The 19,636-nt window shown below is 35.2% G+C and overlaps 1 protein-coding gene across 1 annotated transcript in view; it reads right to left on the minus strand.

Annotated features, from left to right (window-relative positions):
* Positions 1–546: 546 nt before the first annotated feature.
* The window catches only part of ZNHIT6 (zinc finger HIT-type containing 6), a 53,750-nt gene continuing 34,660 nt past the window's right edge, over positions 547–19,636 (minus strand). The window contains exons 9-10 of the mRNA XM_053592636.1: positions 6,827–6,951; positions 547–2,649 (exon numbers count right to left, since the gene is read on the minus strand). Coding sequence (XP_053448611.1) covers positions 2,609–2,649; positions 6,827–6,951 — 166 coding nt within the window. The 3' untranslated portion in view covers positions 547–2,608. The remainder of the gene's footprint in view (positions 2,650–6,826; positions 6,952–19,636) is intronic.

The raw sequence follows: 19,636 nt of genomic DNA on the forward strand, positions 1-19,636 counted from the left end.
CAGGTACGACACGACGTAGTATGAGTTCAGTAATAGGAAATCAGGTACAAAACACATTATGTGTCAACCCAATTAAACAAAATGCATAAAGGAAATAGTTGGCATTATAGTTATGTGTTTAACATTTTATTTTGCCTCATGAAACCTGAATCCCACTACTTGCTACAGGAAAGTAAATTGGCTCAGCTACAGTTTGGAATACTAAATATTCACTACAGTCACTCTCTTAAATTCACACAATAAGAACAGGTGCAAGTTTTACTTACTATAAATTATGGCTATTAATCCCATATGTAATAATTAGCAATTACAAAAGGCCTAAATTCTCTTTGAAATTATTATTTAAAAAAGTCAGGTAGACAGAATAAAACGCAGGATGTTGAACAAAGTTGGTAAAAGAATTTGTTTACTCATCAGAATTTGTTAAGAATCCAAAATGGAGAGGTCCTCTAAAAAGAAACTGGGCCTTAATGCTACAGACTTCCAGGGCTCTTAGTGACTTATTCCAATCTCACCTCCTCCAAGTCTTCGACATGGTTATTCACTAAAACACATGTTTACTATAAATCCTGTGAGTATAAATGTGCACATTAATCAAATGAGCTGATGGTTATATTTAGGTTATACTTTGTTAAATTCTTTCTTGGGAAGTAGCCTAAACTGAAAAGTCTAATAGAATTCTAGAAAATAAAGATGGCAAAGATGCATTAGATCATGTAGATTTTTTTTTTCTTTCTGTTTTCTCCTGGGCAGGAATAAGTACAGGATAAATGGTTTGGTTTTAGTCCAGTTTTCAATTTAAATTCCAGGAGGGATGGAACGCAACACTTTTCTTGGAAATAAGACTACATCATAACAGATTTCACTGTGAGGAAATTCCTCTTCATTCTAATATTCAGATCACATGTTTTTTTGGGTGCTTTCCACTTTTCCCAGTAACAATTCCATGACACATTTGACTCAATTCATCCCCTTTCTTTCCTGTTTTAATAAGACACACTTCACTGGTAGATTAAAACCGAATTTCCCGAAATTCCATTTAGTTGCTTCTCCAGTATTGTCAAAAAGATAATTCTATACAAATTCTTCCCCATAACAGAATTCCTGAAGTTGCTTTTGGATGTGCAGTGTGTGTGTGTATGTGCGTGTATAATGTATTCAGAGGGTGCCAGAACAAAGTATATACAATTTAAGAAAGAAAAACCTATGTTAAATTTTAACAGTCAATACATACTGATCATAAAAGATGAATACAAGTTATGTTTGAGCACCTCTTATAATTGTCAAATATGACTTAAGTAATACAATTTTAATCAATTTTTCCTTTCTTAATATATGCACACATCTTTTTGGCACCCTATGTAATGTGCATAAACTTTTTGTTTCTTTTCCAACTTGCAAGGCCTTATTTTCTATGTCTCACATTCGTACTAGTACTTCATACCAAGGGGTTTTTTGGCATCATTTTTGGATTCTCTTTTCCAATTTCTACTTGAAGTTATAAGTTTCTCCTGTGCTTATCCTCTCCATATCTTTTCATATTTTCTAATCTTTCTAATCTCTTAAACTGATATTTCATTTTCTTTTTGTTCTAAAACTTATTGCAATTGCACACTAAAAATAACTTCATTAATATCCAGTTTTATCATTGTTTTTAACCATAAAGCACACACATGCAATATAGATATAATAATTTTTTACTCTTTTATATTGCATTTTCATGATATAAATTTTAATATAATTAAGAAACTTTAATATATGAGATCATAATGTACAGAGCTGCCATTAAGTATAAATGAAGCCACGTATATACATGAATACATACATATACATTTCAGTAACACACTGAAGAGTCCCCAGATTTTTGTTCTTTAGTTATTGCTAGACATATCAAAACACAGTATAAAACTGGTCATCACGTATCCCCGTGTGGTAATGGTAAGAATGGACTGGGAAAGTGATGAAAGGCACAGGATTCCTAAGACATCGTTTATTGTACGTTAAAGTAGATCCAAATTCCTTAGACTGAAGGTTCAAACAATGTGGAGTCACTGATTTTCTGAGCTGAATATAAGAAAACAGTTGCTAATAATATTTATTCACCTTCCCAGTACAGATATTGTACTAGGAATTTCCCAAGTGAAAAAGTTGTCTCAAAAAGGGTAAGTTACATATAAACCTCAAAGCCAAGAACGGGCAACTGATGAAAGATGAGCTCTCCTCCTGTGGCTCGACAGTACACTGCTGGCCATTATGTTTAGTGAGGTCTGCTACAGAGAGTGCCAACTTTGTGGTTGTGATCCTCAGGTTTGGCCTTACCTCAAACTGACAAAGTTTTCAGCCTATGGAATGAAGCATGTTTAAAGCCAGGACCTAGGAAGCACTACATCAGAATTACTAATACGAATAAGGGGCCTTTATCTTACAAAAGTCAATTAATTCAACAGGCTATAAAATACATTTTATATAAGTTTAGATCGTTTAATTACTTTTTAGACAAATAAAACATTCCAACCACCTGTTGATAATACCCCTCACCATCCAACAGGCCATCAATGACACAGTCATTTGCGACTATCTGGAAACTTCTTTCTTCCAGAAAAAGTGCTCAATTTTCATCGCCAAGGTTCTTGGTAGATTCACTTTTCACTTAAAAAAAAAAAAAAAAGTAAACATATAGTCAAGTGTTTACACTGTTTCTGTTTTTCCCTCTTCTCTTCTCTGATGCATAGCAATGGCACTGCTCACAGGGAGAGACAAACTGTGTCATGTCCCAGGCAGCTGAGATATATAATTCCAGCCACAATAAATAAAGTAGCAATTCTATTTAGTGAGATAACTCTGTGGAAGACCTGAGAATGGTCACTTCAGTGTGGTTATGATCCCACACTCATGCCACTGAATAGCAGATCACTTATTATCACACAGGCTACCCACATTTGCTTGGGATAAATTTTTCCAAGATTTTTTTAAAAACATAAAATTGAGGCTCAGTAAATGTTGAGTTAACATGGGCTGAAGGAAGACTAGGTAACTGCCATTTCCTTCCGTGCACAGGAAAGAAGACACAGAGTAGAAAGAATAGAAATGGAGTTCCTTTGACGCACCTGTCTGGCTTAGAGAGAGCAATACTACTTACAGAAACTGGACCTTTCCTCCTATCTATCTCCACTGTGTACTGCGTATTTGCTAAGAGTAAGTACTTATTTTATTTATTGTAAAGCTAAAAGGAACTAATAGACAATAACACTTTGAACATTATTATTGTTAAAATACAGGTTAATTTGCTTGAGGCTTACAAGAGGTTATTAAGTATGAAGTGTCTAATTTCCTTAGTTTGAAAGTTGGTATCTCTAACGTTTCACTTTGACACTGTTTTTTTTTTTGGTGAAGGTACAGCCTCATTCTTTCAAATGCACATTTTAGCTTGTGATTATCCTTCAAAATTTTTTATAGCAATTTTTGTGAAACCATGGATAAGTAAAAAAATTGTGAATTTTTTAATCTGAGTTCCATTATAGAACTTACGCAGTGCAGAAAGCTCAAAATATCAGCAAAGTGTTTGGGAAGGATGCAGCTAATGCATGAACATGATGCTTTGAAAATTTCCATTCTGGTGATTTCAATCTTAAAAATGAACATGACCTGAGACTAAGCTGGATTATGATGAGCTGAAAGCTATAGTGGAAAAGAATCCATCTCAACCTATGTGTGAATTAGCAGCGAGGTTTCACATGACTAGTCCAACAGGATTGGATCATTTTGAAAAAAATCAGCAAGGTAAAGAAGTTGGATAGATGGGTTCCATATGAATTAAACAAGTGTCAGAGGAGAAAAACAGACACTTTTCTTTGCTATCAAGATACAAAGGCAAACCATTTCTACACCATATTGTTTTATGTGATGAAAATGGATTCTTTTTGACAATTGCAAACTCTGGTTGGATAAAGATGAGGTGCCTAAACATAGTCCAAAACCAAATATTGATCAAAAAAAGCTGATAGTGTCTGTTTGGTGGTCCAACGCGAGTATGGTCCATCATAGCTTCATGAAACCTGCTCAATCAATTAAGCAGATGTCTACTGCAACCAAGTGAATGAAATTATAAGAATGCTTGCAATTAGGCAGCCAAGAATGGTCAATAGAGACAGGCCAATCCTCTTGCAAGACAACACTGTCACACAAACAACACTGCTCAAATTATGGAAGCTGGACTTAGAAAACTCTCTGTCATCCAACATATTCACCAAACCTTGCACCCACTGACTACCACTTCTTTCAGCCTTTGGACCACTTCTTGCAAGGAAAACTGTTCAATTCTCAAAAAGCTGTGGAAAATGTCTCTCACAATTCATTGCCAGTTGTTCTCCAAGCTTCTTTGTTACTGGCACACACAAGCTGCTCTGAAGATGGCAAAACTGGTTTAGGCACATACTATGATTAATTATACTGCTTCTTGTTTGAGATACAGCAGACTAAACTTTTGATTTGAAACTGAACATTTCAGATTTAATGACCTAATAGTTATCTCCATTAAGTAGATAAGGACAACATGAAAAATGGATTCTTTTTGACAATTGCAAACTCTGGGTAAAGATGAGGTGCCTAAACATAGAGACAGAGTGAGTGCTCAAGGTCCCACAGCTTATAAAAGCTGATGCTAGAACCATAAACCTGGATCTTTGCCTCATATTCCAGCTGGCAAGTTCACTAGGGTTTGCTAATATACCTAGATTTCACACTGTCCCAGCAACCAAAATGGTATTTACTGAGTCCTTTTTATAAGTAAGGCACTGACGTAAGTTCCACCCAAGATACAGACCCCCATCCTTGTGAAATTTTATTAACTCAAGCAGAATCCTTCAAGTGCACCATGACAAGGCTGTTTTATCCGCCAGCTTCCTCTGCACTGCAGGCAAACTCTATTATGGTGTCTATTGTACAGCAAAGTTCACATGTGTGTTCTTGTGCCTGAGATTCCTCTCCTTCCTCTATTCTCCTGGTCAAAGGGAAGGGAAGAAAACAGAGTAAGGAGGAATGAGGAAAGGAAAGCAAGGAAGAATGGATGAAAGGATTTATTGTCCGATCAAGAGACTGATGTATGAGCAGCTGCTATGTCAGCTATTTTCACTAATTCAACTAATTGTTTTGGGTTGAATTCCTTCTATAAAGACAGGCATCTTCCAACCTTGAGTTAGAATATCAGAGAAATTATATGGCTGTTATTTTTAAATAAATTTTATAGCAGTGTAGGGAACACTTTCCCCTTTCTTTGCCTACTGAAGGTACCTAGTTTTCGTCTTTGAATAGGGATCCATTCTTTTTCCTTAGACTGAAATGCAGCATGCTTTTAACAAACCATTTAAATACACTCATCTATGACTAATAGAGTCTGTGAAGCAAGTTATACCATTCTGAGCACTTCCCATCAGCTTCATCTCCAATCAATCTTAACTGCTTACCCTTTCATAGTCAACTATTTTTTATTCCTTAAAAAAAAAAGGCAAAGTAAAAAATCTTGTCCATTGCTGATTAATAAAAGCAGACTTTTGAAAAAATAAATTATGGCAATCTTCAATCATAATAACCATTACAACCATCACCAAGCGTGGAAACTACTAAATCTCAGCCCAGCAACACATTTACTCCCAAACTAGAAAAGAGACACCTTGTACTATGAACTCAGGATCAAAATCCATCTTTTTTTGCCTCTGAAGATGGAATTTTAAAGGCTTTCCAAAGAAAATGCTCCGTTCTTGTCTAATTCCCCCTTTCTCATCAAAGGCCCACCCTGCAGAATATCCCGTGCTCGAGAACGTACAAAGCAGACATCTGCGTGTGCTCACAGAAAGAAACCCATGAACAGGAGGTCCTGGCATTATTTTGCAAGTGTGTGTCCTTATAATGTGGCAGCCCTGGTATGGTCCTTAAAATCTTGTCTTATCCTCTTCAGTTCTTTGCCGAGGTAGGCCTAAATAATCCTCTGTACTAAAAGCATGAGCCCTGTGTTCCTGTAAATAAGTCAAATATCACATACCAACCAAAAAATGTAGCAAATTTTACCTAATAAAGTTCCAAGTAAACTGCCAAAGTAGTCTTTTCTTACTGCTTCATTACAGGAAGCCTTTCCTGAATGTGCATTCCTAAGCAAGGTGAAGCAGGCTGTGTGCTTGTTTATCTACACAGCCAGTATTTGCTCAGCTAGTAACACACGTTACTAAATGGCTTTCCCTGAAACCAACGTTAAAGCAATGTGTGAATTTAAGAAAAACATAAGGTTGTTACAAGTTTTAAAAAAGTAAATTTTTTTAAATTTATTTTAAGAAAACAAAACCAAATATTCACAAACCGTGAAAAACATCAAGTCAAAAATAAGAATAGGATTTAAAAGCTCATAATTTATTATTAGAAACTTCATACTTGCTAATTAAAATCTAGTTTTAAGTTCTGGCAATGACAAAGTTTTGGCCATTTTGAAAAAAAAAATGCATTGTATTAACTTTCCCAAAGAAAGAAAAAATACCCAGAATCACATGTGAAAAAGTCCTTTTATAGCCATTTAATTTGATTGTATTATAAGCTTACAAGCTCCCAAACAGATTAGAAGCAGCAGCTCATTTGGTTCTTGACATTAACTGTAGCTATTGTTAATTCCGCAAGTGTGTAAATATAGCAGGAAAACACATATATAATGAATATATATGAATAATATAATATAATGAATATATATATACACACACACATATATAATGAATTAGAGTTGTGACATTTTGCTTCACTTTCTCTAGAGTTGCTCTAAGCATCGTAGGAAGAAATTTACACTTACCTTGGGGAAGAACTTTCATGTCATTACTGGAGCCTTTCAAGACCACGTGTAATGTTGGGTACTCAATGATTACTTTGTTCCTCAAATTGTCTAGGAGACTTTTATCAGGATCTAGTTCATAATATCTTATTAACAAAAAAGCAAAACAAATAGAAAAACACATTAATATTCAAAATTACTCATAAGTAAAAAAAAAAGTGAGTCCCTGACATTAAAAATTTTAAGGTGATAGTATTTCAGTAGTTATTTCCTTGCAATAATGAGTTTAATACCTAAAAAAACCAGAAAATATTAATCATTACTGTAGAGGCTCCAAAATTAAATCAAAAGTATATAAAATATTTTGATATTAGGAAAGCTCTAGAACAAGTTACCAGTTTTCATATCAAGTAAGAAATACTTAAACTTTTTTTAAACTTTTTAAATAGTTCTATTGGGATATACTTCACCCATTTACAAAGTACAATTTGAATGCTTTCTCTTATGTTCACAGATACATGTAACCGTTACTGCAGTCAATTTCAGAACATTGTTTTCACACTAAAAAGAAACCTGCTACTGTTTAGCTATCACCTCCTTTTCCCCTTAAACCCTAACTTCAAGCAACCTGAATCCTAAGCAGTTACTTTCTGTCTCCATAGATTTCCCCGTTCCAGAACTCCACATGAGCGGAATCATAATGTGTGAACTTTTGTGACTGGCCTATTTCACTAAGCATAACGAATTCAAGGTTCATCGGTGTTGTAGAGTGTTATCGGTATTTCCTTCCTTTTAATGGCCAAACAATATTTTACTGTATTTACATACCATATTTTGTTTATCCATTTGTCAGTTGATGAAAATTTGGGTTATTCCCATTATGGGGCTATTATGAATAATGCTGCTATAATAATTCATGCAGAAGTTTTTGTACAGACCTATGCTTTCATTTCTCTTGGTTATATGCCTAGGAGTTGAAATGCTGGGTCATACGGTAATTCTACACTCAATTGTTTGAAGAACTGTCAGATTGTTTTCCAAAGCAACTACATCACTTTACATTCCACCAGCAGAGTGTGAGTGTTTTCACTTCTCCATATCCCTGGTTCCTTGTGAGTGTGAAGTGGTATCTCTTTTTTTTGGGGGGGGGGGGGTATTTTTTCTAATAATTAATGACGGTACAGTTTTTAGATTACATTGTTCTCACTTCCAGGGTAAAAGTTCCATTTGTAAAAGGGCCCCTCACCCAGGGGGCACGTTATACACCATCGCCATGTGCAGATTAGGTGAGATTCCACCTCATGCCCTCCCTCCTTCTGCCAAACATCCTCCCCTTTCCTGCTTACTTCTACCCCTAACTGGACTATATTAGTGTCTTATTGTTCTTATGAGCATGTAATTGTTTATATATTGATTTCATATTAGGATGGAGTACACTGGATATTTACTTTTCCATTCTTGCGATACTTTACTAAGATGATGTATTTTAACTCCATCCAGGTAAATGTAAAAGGTGTAAAGTCTCCATTTTTTTCGATGGCTGAATAATATTCCATGGTGTACATATACCACAGTTTGTTGATCCATTCATGGGTTGATGGGCACGTAGGCTGTTTCCACGACTTGGCAATTACGAATTGAGCTGCAATAAACATTATGGTGCAAATGTGTTTGTGATAAAATGATTTTTGTTATTCTAGGTAGATACCTAGTAATGAGATTGCAGGATCAAATGGAAGGTTTACTTTTAGATCTTTGAGGATTGTCCATACTTCTCTCCAAAAAGGCTATATTAGTTTGCAATCCCACTAGCAGTGCAGAAGTGTTCCCTTCTCTCCACATCCATGCCAGCATCTGGTGTTTTGGGACTTTGCAATGTGGGCTAATCTTGCTGGGGTTAGGTGATATCTTAGAGTGGTTTTGATTTGCATTTCTCTGACAATTAAAGACGATGAGCATTTTTTTTATGTGTTTGTTGGCCATTCGTCTGTCATCCTGGGAGAAGTTTCTGTTCAAATCTCTTGTGCAGTTATAGAGAGGGTAAACATTTTCATATAGGGCCAGGTGATACATGTCTATACTCTAAGTTACATGGAAGGCTGAGGCAGGATGATCACTTGAGCACAGGAATTCGAGACTAGCCTAGACTATTATATAGTAAGTCCCTGTCTCAAAAAAAAAAAAACAAAACTTTTTTTATATAAGATCTTGATTTAATGTACTATTTTTCTTTTCTTCCTTCCTTTCTTTTTTTTTTTTTCTAAGGCAAGCATGGAACAAAGTTTACTGTGGAAGAAAAAGGTAGGTTTACTGAGTAAGAGCAAGCTACGTTAGCCACAGCCAGCGAATGGGTCTCCATTGCAGGGCAAGTAGACACAGAGGCTTATTTTTCTTAGATAAAATAATGGCTAGCTTGAAAATGTAAATTTCTCAAATATATTTACCTTGAGCCTTACAAGAAAAACAAAACATCCCATAGTAAATAATTCATAGTAACATAAGGCAGAAAAATACTGGCCACAAAATACTTGTATAAAAAGTCAACTCTAATTATAACTAGTTTCCAGAAATTTGCACACTTGATCTTAGCTAAAACGCCAAAAAGCAACAGTTTCCAGAAATTTATATCACCATACAATTAAATTTGTCTTTCCTTCATTTTGAAATTTAAAAAATCAGAGTTGGGTTTCTGAATGAGGCAAAAGCACAAAATTTAGGAAAAAAGTTTCTCATGACATAGCTGTCAAATGTGTCACAAGCAATTATAATAGAGACTAATAGTCACTAAAGTATGAAATTTTCATGTCATTATTTAAGAAAAATAAGTCTGAGCTGACTACAGATGCATCCTTAGAACCTTCTCTTTTGCTTGCTTTTTGAGATGAGAGAAAAAGGGGTGGAAAACTTTAGCTAGCTCACTAGTGACAGCATTTAGGGAATATGCTGGCATGTGAATATCATTTCATGTCAAAGAGGAAAAAGTTGAGAACACATACACTAGGGCAGTGCAGAAGTTCTCCAGCTTTTTCCCCCATCTTCGCTAATGACAGATGATATTCACATGCAAAACACACAGCCGAGGCATTCCTTCCCCAGCTGTAATTCCATCCTATCCCTCCTGCTCAAGAAAGCACACTATGAGTGATTCAAAGTGAGGTTATCATCAGGATGTACTGGAATTTGCTGTCATGTAAGAATATATCATTCACAAACTTTGGTATTTTTTAGGTTATTAGTTAATTTCCTAACTAAATTATTTGTGACATAACCACAGCTGAATGAGATATCTAGCTCAAGAACCCTGGTATAGGAATTCATCAGGTTCTAAGTTTGCCCCATGCAACAGTTTTCAAATCAGGGAAAATAAAAATGCTTCACAAAATGCAAAGCCAAGCCCGCTATAAAAACTGATTTCTTTTTAAGCAGTAGGTGATAAAGTGAGAGAACAACTGTAAAACCAAACTTCTCTTTTGCTTCCCAGACCACATGCCCCACCCCGGAATTAAATTATTCATTTTAGAATCACAGGATATTCTTTATTTTGAGGAGAAACTAGAAATGCAAAATACTCAGTTGTTCTAAATGAGCTACCCTGAATTCATACATTCTTTTTCCTGTGTGATATAATATAGATGTGCTTATAATACTTTAAAAGTGGTTCCAGCATTCAAAGATTAAATGTTTCACAACTTTTCAACATTATTTCCCTTTGAAATAAGCAGTATTTTCTATAAGTTAGCAGTTAACTATCCAAAAGAGAAAAATGAGATTTATTAGCTACTCAAGCAGAAGCTTAACTTACAAAGTAAAATATAAAATGAGCACAATTAAATTTTTCTTACGAGAAAACAAGACCTGGATCTTCAAACAGGAAATTTTTAAGTAGTACCTTATAAAACACCTGTGATAACTACCCTTCTGTTCATTTTAACTGAATTATAAGCCTTCTACTGTAAGAAATTTTTCCAAAAAGGAATGTTTTTCATTTATTTCCATTTTTGGTAAATAATTTTCAGTGCATACTTAATATTTTAGGTATTTTATTTCTTTTGTACCATTAAATCTTCACTGGGTTTCTCTGGATTTCCAAAGCTGAAAAGGACAAGAAATGACAACAAAAGATGTTTTTCAAAAGCCACATGGGAATCAGAGCGTAATATTATTGCTGATACATAATATGTTTCTGCCCGAGAAACGTTCAGATATATACAAAAATTACCATATAAGAAGTTATATATGCTTTTAATCCTAAAACTGTAATAATTACACTTGTTAACTTAAAAAAAAAAACTTGGTCCCTATTATATATGCCAAGCATACATTGTGCAAAGCACTCAGGATGCAGATTTATAAGATATTTGTCAACTAATGAATTATTTTAAAAATATTTTATTCAAATGCAATGAACATCTGATTTGTGTAAAACGTAAACTCCAGACCCACTGGATTTTATTCAGTATTTACCCTAAAATGTTGTGAACGTCTAATCATGGCAATGCTGCTAGTGTCAGTGAGTTTCTCGGCTGCAGCTTTCCAGTCTGTTACCTGAAGGGATCAGAGCTCACTAAGTAATATTTCAGCAGAAATTCTGAATTTCTTAGATTTTTCTATTATTAGTGGTTATTCTTAGTCTACCATTAACATTTACTCATAATTTAAAAGTAAATTGTGTAAACTGTTCATAAACAAAGACTATCAAAATGGGGTGACATTTTATGGATTTGTAATTCAGTTAAATGAAACAGTTAACTTCTAGTGATTGCTGGAGTTTGTAGTCTAACACTGACTTAAAGTCCTAGCCCCATTATTCACTGGCCTGGATTCCTGTACAAATTACTCCTCTAATACCCAGGAGCTCAACACTAGGGTTAAAATCGTCCCACTTCAGAGTTATCATGAGGGCTGAACGGTAAGACATGGAAACTGCTAACTCATTTTTTTAAAAAGCCACGAGCATATCAGTTTTACATTTGTTTTTATCTAAAATATAATAACAAATTCTTATAGACAATTTAGTTCATAACAAAGTCATGGGATTTCTTTAATAACACAGAATGTCACTATTATAAGCAATGAAGCACAATTCTGCCTTCATATGCACTTTGCTTTTAAGTGTAGCCTTACAACTTTCAGTATGACCTTTAAACCATTATTTCAAAATCACATTTACTTCTAACAGGCTAAAAGTACTTTGTAATGTTTCTATTTCAACATAGAAAGGAGGCAAGTTTTAGGAGCCCAGTTTTGCACTGCCTAAAACATTTAGGCTTTTGCTCCTTTGCAAGCCATTAAGCCACTGAATCCTAAGGGACAGCTTTATCTTTTTGAAATTTTTACCAACTCTGGTATTTCCATTTGGTATGATGGCTCTGCTACCGTAAGACAAATGACTTAGGTATGGAAGAATTAAGATACCAACATTTGTCTTTCCTCTTACCTTCTGGGGCCCTTCTCAGACATTTCCTCTTGTTATTTCACTTGCTCAACCTCACAGGTTCACTAGCTGACCCTGCTCCGGGCGGCTTCACAGGGGCACTATAGAGCAGTATGGCTCCGGGGCTGAACAGGTGTTACAGTGACATTACATAAATAAAACTTGCCTTGATACTCAAGGGTGTGCTTTTAATTTTGGCTCTATTACTAACCTTCAAAGAAACTGGTCAAGTTCTTGAACTTCTTTTTCTGTACTTCACTAGCATATTAGGGTGCTTTTTTCCTTCTCATAGCTCAAAAAGAAACATTTTTTGAAACAGGGAGTTGCAAATTACTTTATTTCCTTTGTGATCAGAGACATCCCCAGGGTTCATATCCCTTCCACCTCCTTAAAAACGCTTAAACTAAGTTTGAATTTCTCCAAATTTAACATTCTTATAGCAGTTTCTAGGCCATAGTATTTTTCTACTAAAATAAGGTCACTTATTAATGAGGTGATAATCGAGATCACCCCTGCTGTAAAACTCTAAAATAAGTTCAATATTTACCATGGACAGGTACCACTTAACCTATATTCACGTACAGTTGCATTTATTTCCCCAATCTAGATTTCTGGGTTAAAAGCAGAACTAACTGATTCCAAAATTATAAAACTGAACTTCTTATTTAAAAAAAAAAAAAAAAACCTTAATATAAATCAGTTCATTATAATCTGATAGCTAAATGTTTTTAAAGTATTCTATCTTAGCATAATGGAATTCAGTAAAGTGCCCAAATACATTATAAATATTTTAGATTCATACTTATCAGAAAAAGTATTAGACTTATTTTAATAGAGTAGAAAGAGAATAAAGTGAAAAAACTGACCTTCAAAATCGAAATGAAAAGAAATCAGATTGTTCATGACTCAGAATAAAAGAAGAAAAAAAGATACATAAACTTAAATGAAACAGAACAAAACAAAGTACAAGTCAAATGGTTTTAATTATGTCCTTTAATTTAAAAAAGAATACTTAAAATTCTTTAAATATTACTCCTATGTGATAATTTTTGCAACTCATAATATGCAAGTGACATAGAAAAAGATCTTGTTGAAGTTAATCTTTTTCTTATCCAATCTTAGTTTTCCTATTTAAAAACAAAGTTACAGTAATTGAATTAGTGTTCTGTTGTACTTTGTTTTGGCACTTTTATATATCCGTGTAAATGAGGACTACACAGGCTTGACATGGAGCACAGATCATGAATTGTGTTGTACAGACACGTCTCAATCCAGAAAGCTCAACAGTACAACTCAGACTTTGACTTAACCTTACAAACACAACTAATGTAACCTAACTGTATGGACCCTCATGTTAATCTATAATAAGAAAGGAAAAAAGGGAGGGCGGGCGGGAGGAAGGAAGGAAGGAAGATTCAACAGCTTAGAAGCACACTGGTAAACTATCTTAGTCTAACTATGATGCTACATATGAAAACCATGGATATGGTAAAATAAAATGACCAATTATACATTTCAAAACCTGCTTTAAAGAGGAGCTGAAGTTTGACAACTTGTTCTAGATGTTACGTCTTTTTTTTGTTATTGTTGCAGTATTTGGCTGGGGCCAGGTCTGAACCTGCCACCTCCGGTATATGGGGCTGGCGCCCTACTCCTTGAGCCACAGGCACTGCCCTAGATGTTATTTCTTCAGTCTTTTCTGATTTTCAGTGTTAAGTTCAATTACTTTTAAATCCAGAAGGCTTGGGTTCCAGTCTTATTACAGGTCAGAATGAGCTAAGACTCCTCAAAGAGATTTGGTTTTCCACATCAGTGTAATGGTAGGAAAGATATCAATTAATATTAATGGGCTACTCTGTAAAGAGTAATAGATGAAAATGTTTTTTAAAGTGTAACCAGCTAAGCTAGTATCAGTAATAAGATATACTCCTGAAGCAATTTGGCACCCCTAGCAGGGAAATGACATACTTACCTGGAATTGTATTGTAATCTATGATGACACTAGTTAGTAGGAAAAGCATGAACTGAACTTTGTTGACAAATAGACCTGAGTCAAAATCCTGCCCCTATAAACTGTGACTTGGTTTCTTTGGGTAAGTCAGTTTCTCAGAGCCTACGATGCCAATCTTGTAAAGTAGAGATACAGTCTACACTTTACCAGAATTAACGTTATGTGAAAACGTAAACACAGTGCCTGTATTAATTCATCAATTGATTCCTCCAATATTTATTTATTGTCAACCATGTACAAGTAGTTTGCTAGACAACAGAAGTTCATAGAAATAAACTCCACACTTTATTGGGGGTGTCAGAAAATTAAAACTTCACATTTCACTGGCATGAGAGAAATCTAAAGCTAAGTAGAAGCTAAGTAGATACTCAATAAACACTGTTTCTTGGTTTGTATCTATTTTTCAATGTTCTTATAGGCTGTCCAGTAAATTTAATATCTAGGTACTTCATTTACCCGAGCTACCCACTTCTCCTTAACTGGTTCTTATCCCCCCCACCAATTTTATTGAGATACAGTTGACCAATAGGAATGGTATATGCTTAAGGTCTACAAGTTGGTGTTTTGGTGTATGTATACATTGTGCAATGCTCATCACAAACAAGCTAATTAATGTACCCATCCTCTCAAATATTTAGCATTTTCTATTTTTTTTCTTGTGGCGAAAACACTCAAGGTATGCCCTTTTAGCAAATTTGAAGTACATGATACAGCACCGTTAATTAGTTCTTAAAATACCTCCTCCTCCGTGTACTTTCTCTTAATTAATGTAGACAATTTTCATTAGTCCTGCTCTTTGTTAACAAAACATGCATTTCCTTTGCAGCTAAACTGAACACAAAAGTCTGATCAGTACAGACTTCTAATGTTTCCAATCTTTACTAGGATGTAGCACTTTGCAAAATATGATTAGGCTCCTCAGAGAAACTTCAGCTTAACAGCTGATTCAATAGTCCACGAATTAACTACATTATAGAATTATATTATTTTAGAGTTAGTAGGAACGTAACCCAGGCTTTCTTGTCTTCCGAGTTGAGGATACTGAAGCCCTGACAAGCATCATACTCAGGGCTACTCAAAGAAAGGCAGAGTTGGGACTACAGAGCAGATCTTGTGAGTCCCTTCACTCAACTGTTTGCTTATTCATTCATTCCTCACTCAACACATATTTATTGAGAGTCTACCATGTTCCAGACATAGGTCTTGGCCCTGAGAATACAATGATGTACTATAAAGTATGGATGGACTAGAGGTGAAAGGACAAAGGCTTTCTAGGAAAAAAGTATACGGACATATGTCTCTATATCTGATATACAGAAAGAAATAAGCTAGGTATATAACAATGAATAGAGAGTGGATATAGGAATACACAGAATTCAGAAAGTTTGGTACTTTTAATAAATTACAGTACAACATCTAGTTAGAGAGGACATTAAAACTATTTGGCTTTAGCTCAAATGAATATTGGAACCACTTAGACATTTCAATCACTCATGTCACTATTCCTTATGAAGAGAATTTAAATTGGCTACAAAATATTCCATAACATAATTAGGATGGATAAATTTAGTAGATTAACATTAAGTTGAGAGTTAAGATATTCCTTAAATTTTTAAAGAAAACTCTCATTTTATATTTCACATAGTTCCCTTGACCAATAATGAAACAGCATATATTTAAAATGTGATCACTATGGAAATTATAGGCGTGCAACCTGCTAAGAATATGACCATCATATCACTTTGGATCTACTTTTCAAAACAGCCTCTCAAACTAAAGCTCTCAAGTTCAAAGCTACTGAGTCTTTAAGAGTTGAGTTTGCATCTGTCCTCTTAACTTTCACCCAGCTGTGCCGACTAGCTGAGCTTCAGCTTCCTTAGAGCTAAGTTTTTAATTCTTACCTTAAAACCTCTTTAAGAAGAGTACCCCACTGGAAGCCCATCCTACCACTGCAAGAGTGTCATCTCTGAGAAGACAAAAATGTTTAATATTCTGCTCTACGTAGTCCCTTTATGTGTGTGAACATTATTCAGGTTTACACTGACATTTTCTAATCCTTAAATGGTACCTTGTTTCTTTTGCTCAAGTTCTTAGACCCAAAATGTGCTAAGGTTAAAGCCATTCTCAACACATACTTGTCCTGACCATGACTACTATGAAAAATAATCAACAATTCCAACATGGTATAACAAACAACTGTGGCCAGGTCCTCGTAATCCAAGTACTTGCAGTATGACCGTTTATGGACTTGAGAGGCATGAGCTATAATGCAAAGAGCATAAAGCTTCAGAGGCAGGCCTGCCTAGGTTTAGATTTAGATTCTAGGTTGCACCATTTAGTAGTTATACAGCTGTAAGCAGGACTCTACGTGCAATTATAGTATATTTACAATGTATAATATATGTACAATATACTATAATCACAATATGCATAAAGGTGCTTAATAAAGTACCTAAATAGTAAGAAGGTGCTCAATAAAAGGCTTTAAAAATCCATTCTAATACCAGTTGACATATTTCTTTATATAATAAACTTTAGCAACTCAAATGAATAAACATCTACCAAAAACCTGCCTTAAAAACTTATTAGACACCATATAGGAAGCAAAAATGTCCTCAAGGAGTTTAACACTATGACCAGTCTTCTCAAAATGTCAAAATGTGGTCCCAGAAATAAATTATATCAGCTTCAACCCCTATCCCTCTATCTTCCCCCCTTTGGAAGGCAGAGAATTTGAAAAGTAGAGGCCAATTAGATTTACAAAAGCAGAACCTGTAGGAGTAGCCTGGAAATTTACATTTTCATCAAGGTCCTAGGCAGGGGTGGCCAACTCATGCTCACTTTGTGAGAACTTTTTATGCTTATCTGTGGTGTCAGACATCACCAAAAGTATGCATAGACCTTTTCTTTGCTAATCAGCTTTTCTCAGTGTTTGTGTATTTCCCAAGGTAAGTCTTATTCTTCCAAAGTGTAGCAGAAAAAAGGTTGGATAGGCTGTTAGATGATTATGAAGGACACCAAAATCTGAGCAGCCAGTGCTTCTGAGAAAGTAGAAATACAGATTACATGTTCAGCTGGGAAGATGCTTACAGAAAAGGAGAATAATTGGCCAGTAGAGGCCCAGAGGCGAGATGGCAAGCAAAGAAGGATCTAGGGAGGACCATGTGGTTAGGTACGCGAGAGCTTGTGTTTTTGCAGACAGAGAAGGCAGCAGAGTCTGGGCAAGAAACATGTGCTGGGAGGGCAGCTCTGCTCTAAGAGAGAAGAGGATCTTTGCTGGTGAGTAGGTGTTAGTGAGACCTTTACACAGGCAAAACAGTTTAACAGGGCAGAGGAAAAAGTATCTTACTTCTTAACTTCACTGAAAATGATTTTAAAATATTTCACATTAAAGATCCATCAAGATCCAAAAAAAGTGAAGTAACCAGTTTTTTTTAATTTAAAAACATCCTCTCAGCATGGAAATAAAATCATCCAAGAGAAATAGCTCATAATTTTGCTGTTGCTTTTCAAACAAAAAGTGTTCCAAAATTATTCACTGAAACAAACCTAGCAGGAAACGACTAATAGAGTCTGTGCAAGTACAACAAAGTAGTGTGCTTAGTGATGGTGATAATTTTCTGTAATACTCACAAAATCAAAGCCTAGATAATCCTTTAATTTTGGCTTTGGTTTATATCTAAACTCCTGGCTTTATATGCCAATTTTTGGAAGCAGCATGAAGGCAATCGGTTTGCCCTTCCATCAAAAGATGGTATATCTGAAGTGTTCGTGTAGAAGTCCATGCCCTCCACTGGGTACCTTTTGTGCCTTACATTTTAAAATATACCTCCTGTGGTATTTACCACATATCCATCTCCCTACCGAGACTGTGAGCTCTCTGAGGGCTAGTCTTTTAGATGTCTATGTATTCCTAGGGCTTGGCACTGTGCTGGCATATGAAAGGAGTTCAAGGAATATTAACTGAATAAATGAAATATGTAGTATACAGATTTGCTCAATCTTAACTTACTGATATTCCTGGTCAAGTTCACATATCAAAAAGCCTGACCTCTGAGCAGGTGCTATTTTATTTGAAGTGACTTTAAATTTTTCTGGGCCCTTGTTAACAATCTATCTGTCATTTTTACATATTTAGAGTTGAAGCCCCCAACTGGTTAAATGATATAAAATCAGAAATGACCAATTAAAAAATTATTTAAAGCAGGAAAAAAAATATTCTTTAAATCCAGCCCAAAGTCTGTTTCTATAAATAAGGTTTTACTGTAACACATTCCAGTCATGCCCATTCACTTATGTGGTCTATAGCTGTTCATGAACTACAATAACAAAATTGACTAATTGTGAACATATGACCCACAAAGCCAAAAATATTTACTATACAGTCATTTATAGAAAAAGTCAGAAAGAATCATCCTACATCTGCTTAAATCAACAAAACCACGATTGTTTATAAACATCAAAGCAGCAAAGTAAATGTAAAGAAAAGTGTATCTGGGGCAGCGCCTGTGGCTCAGTGAGTAGATTGCCGGCCCCATACACTGAGAGTGGCAGGTTCAAACCCAGCCCCGGCCAAACTGCAACAACAACAAAAAAAAGCTGGGTGTTGTGGCAGGTGCCTGTAGTCCCAGCTACCCGGGAGGCTGAGGCAAGAGAATCGCCTAAGCCCAAGAGCTGGAGTTTGCTGTGAGCTGTGACCCCATGGTACTCTACCCAGTGCGACAAAGTGAGGCTCTGTCTCTAAAAAAAAAAGAAAGAAAATGTATCTGAACTTCTTTATGGTAAATAATTCTATTAATTAGTAAAAGTAAAATCTAGACTTAAAAAATGTAAACTTATTTGGAAAATTGTACTGAATGAACAGAATCAAAGTTTGCAGTTTTATAAATTCTTCAGTCAATAATAACTTAAGTAATGATACAAAAGTTGCCCTCTGACAGTACTTGGCATTATCAAAATAGGCTTTTCTGGTTCAAAAGCACTCATTTACTTTCTGAGAACGTTTCTAAGCATTCGTTCACATTCTGAAAGTTGGTAAGAAAATGTGGAAAGAGGGCAAGGGTAAACTTTACCAACACAAGTTATCTGACGTGAATGATTTTCTCCCCTGGGAATACAGGCTCCACATGGGGAAGGAACACTTTTATTTATTCCTACAGCCCCAGTGTCTAGAATAGTATCCAGACCTTAGTTGGGTACACACTAGATGTCTGATGAATGAATAAATGAATTCATTTTAAAAGCTACATAAGTTTTTATAAGAAGAGACAAATTCAATCCTTATATTTTCTGAAAGAAAACTCCTAAATATTTCAGCAGCAAATTCCTTACAGTTAGACAGGCATTCTATGGTCATAATTTAAAAGTAAAAGTCAAGCAAGAAATA

Source organism: Nycticebus coucang, chromosome 5 (genome assembly GCF_027406575.1).
Source record: "Nycticebus coucang isolate mNycCou1 chromosome 5, mNycCou1.pri, whole genome shotgun sequence".
In the NCBI taxonomy this organism is placed as follows: Eukaryota; Metazoa; Chordata; class Mammalia; order Primates; family Lorisidae; genus Nycticebus; species Nycticebus coucang.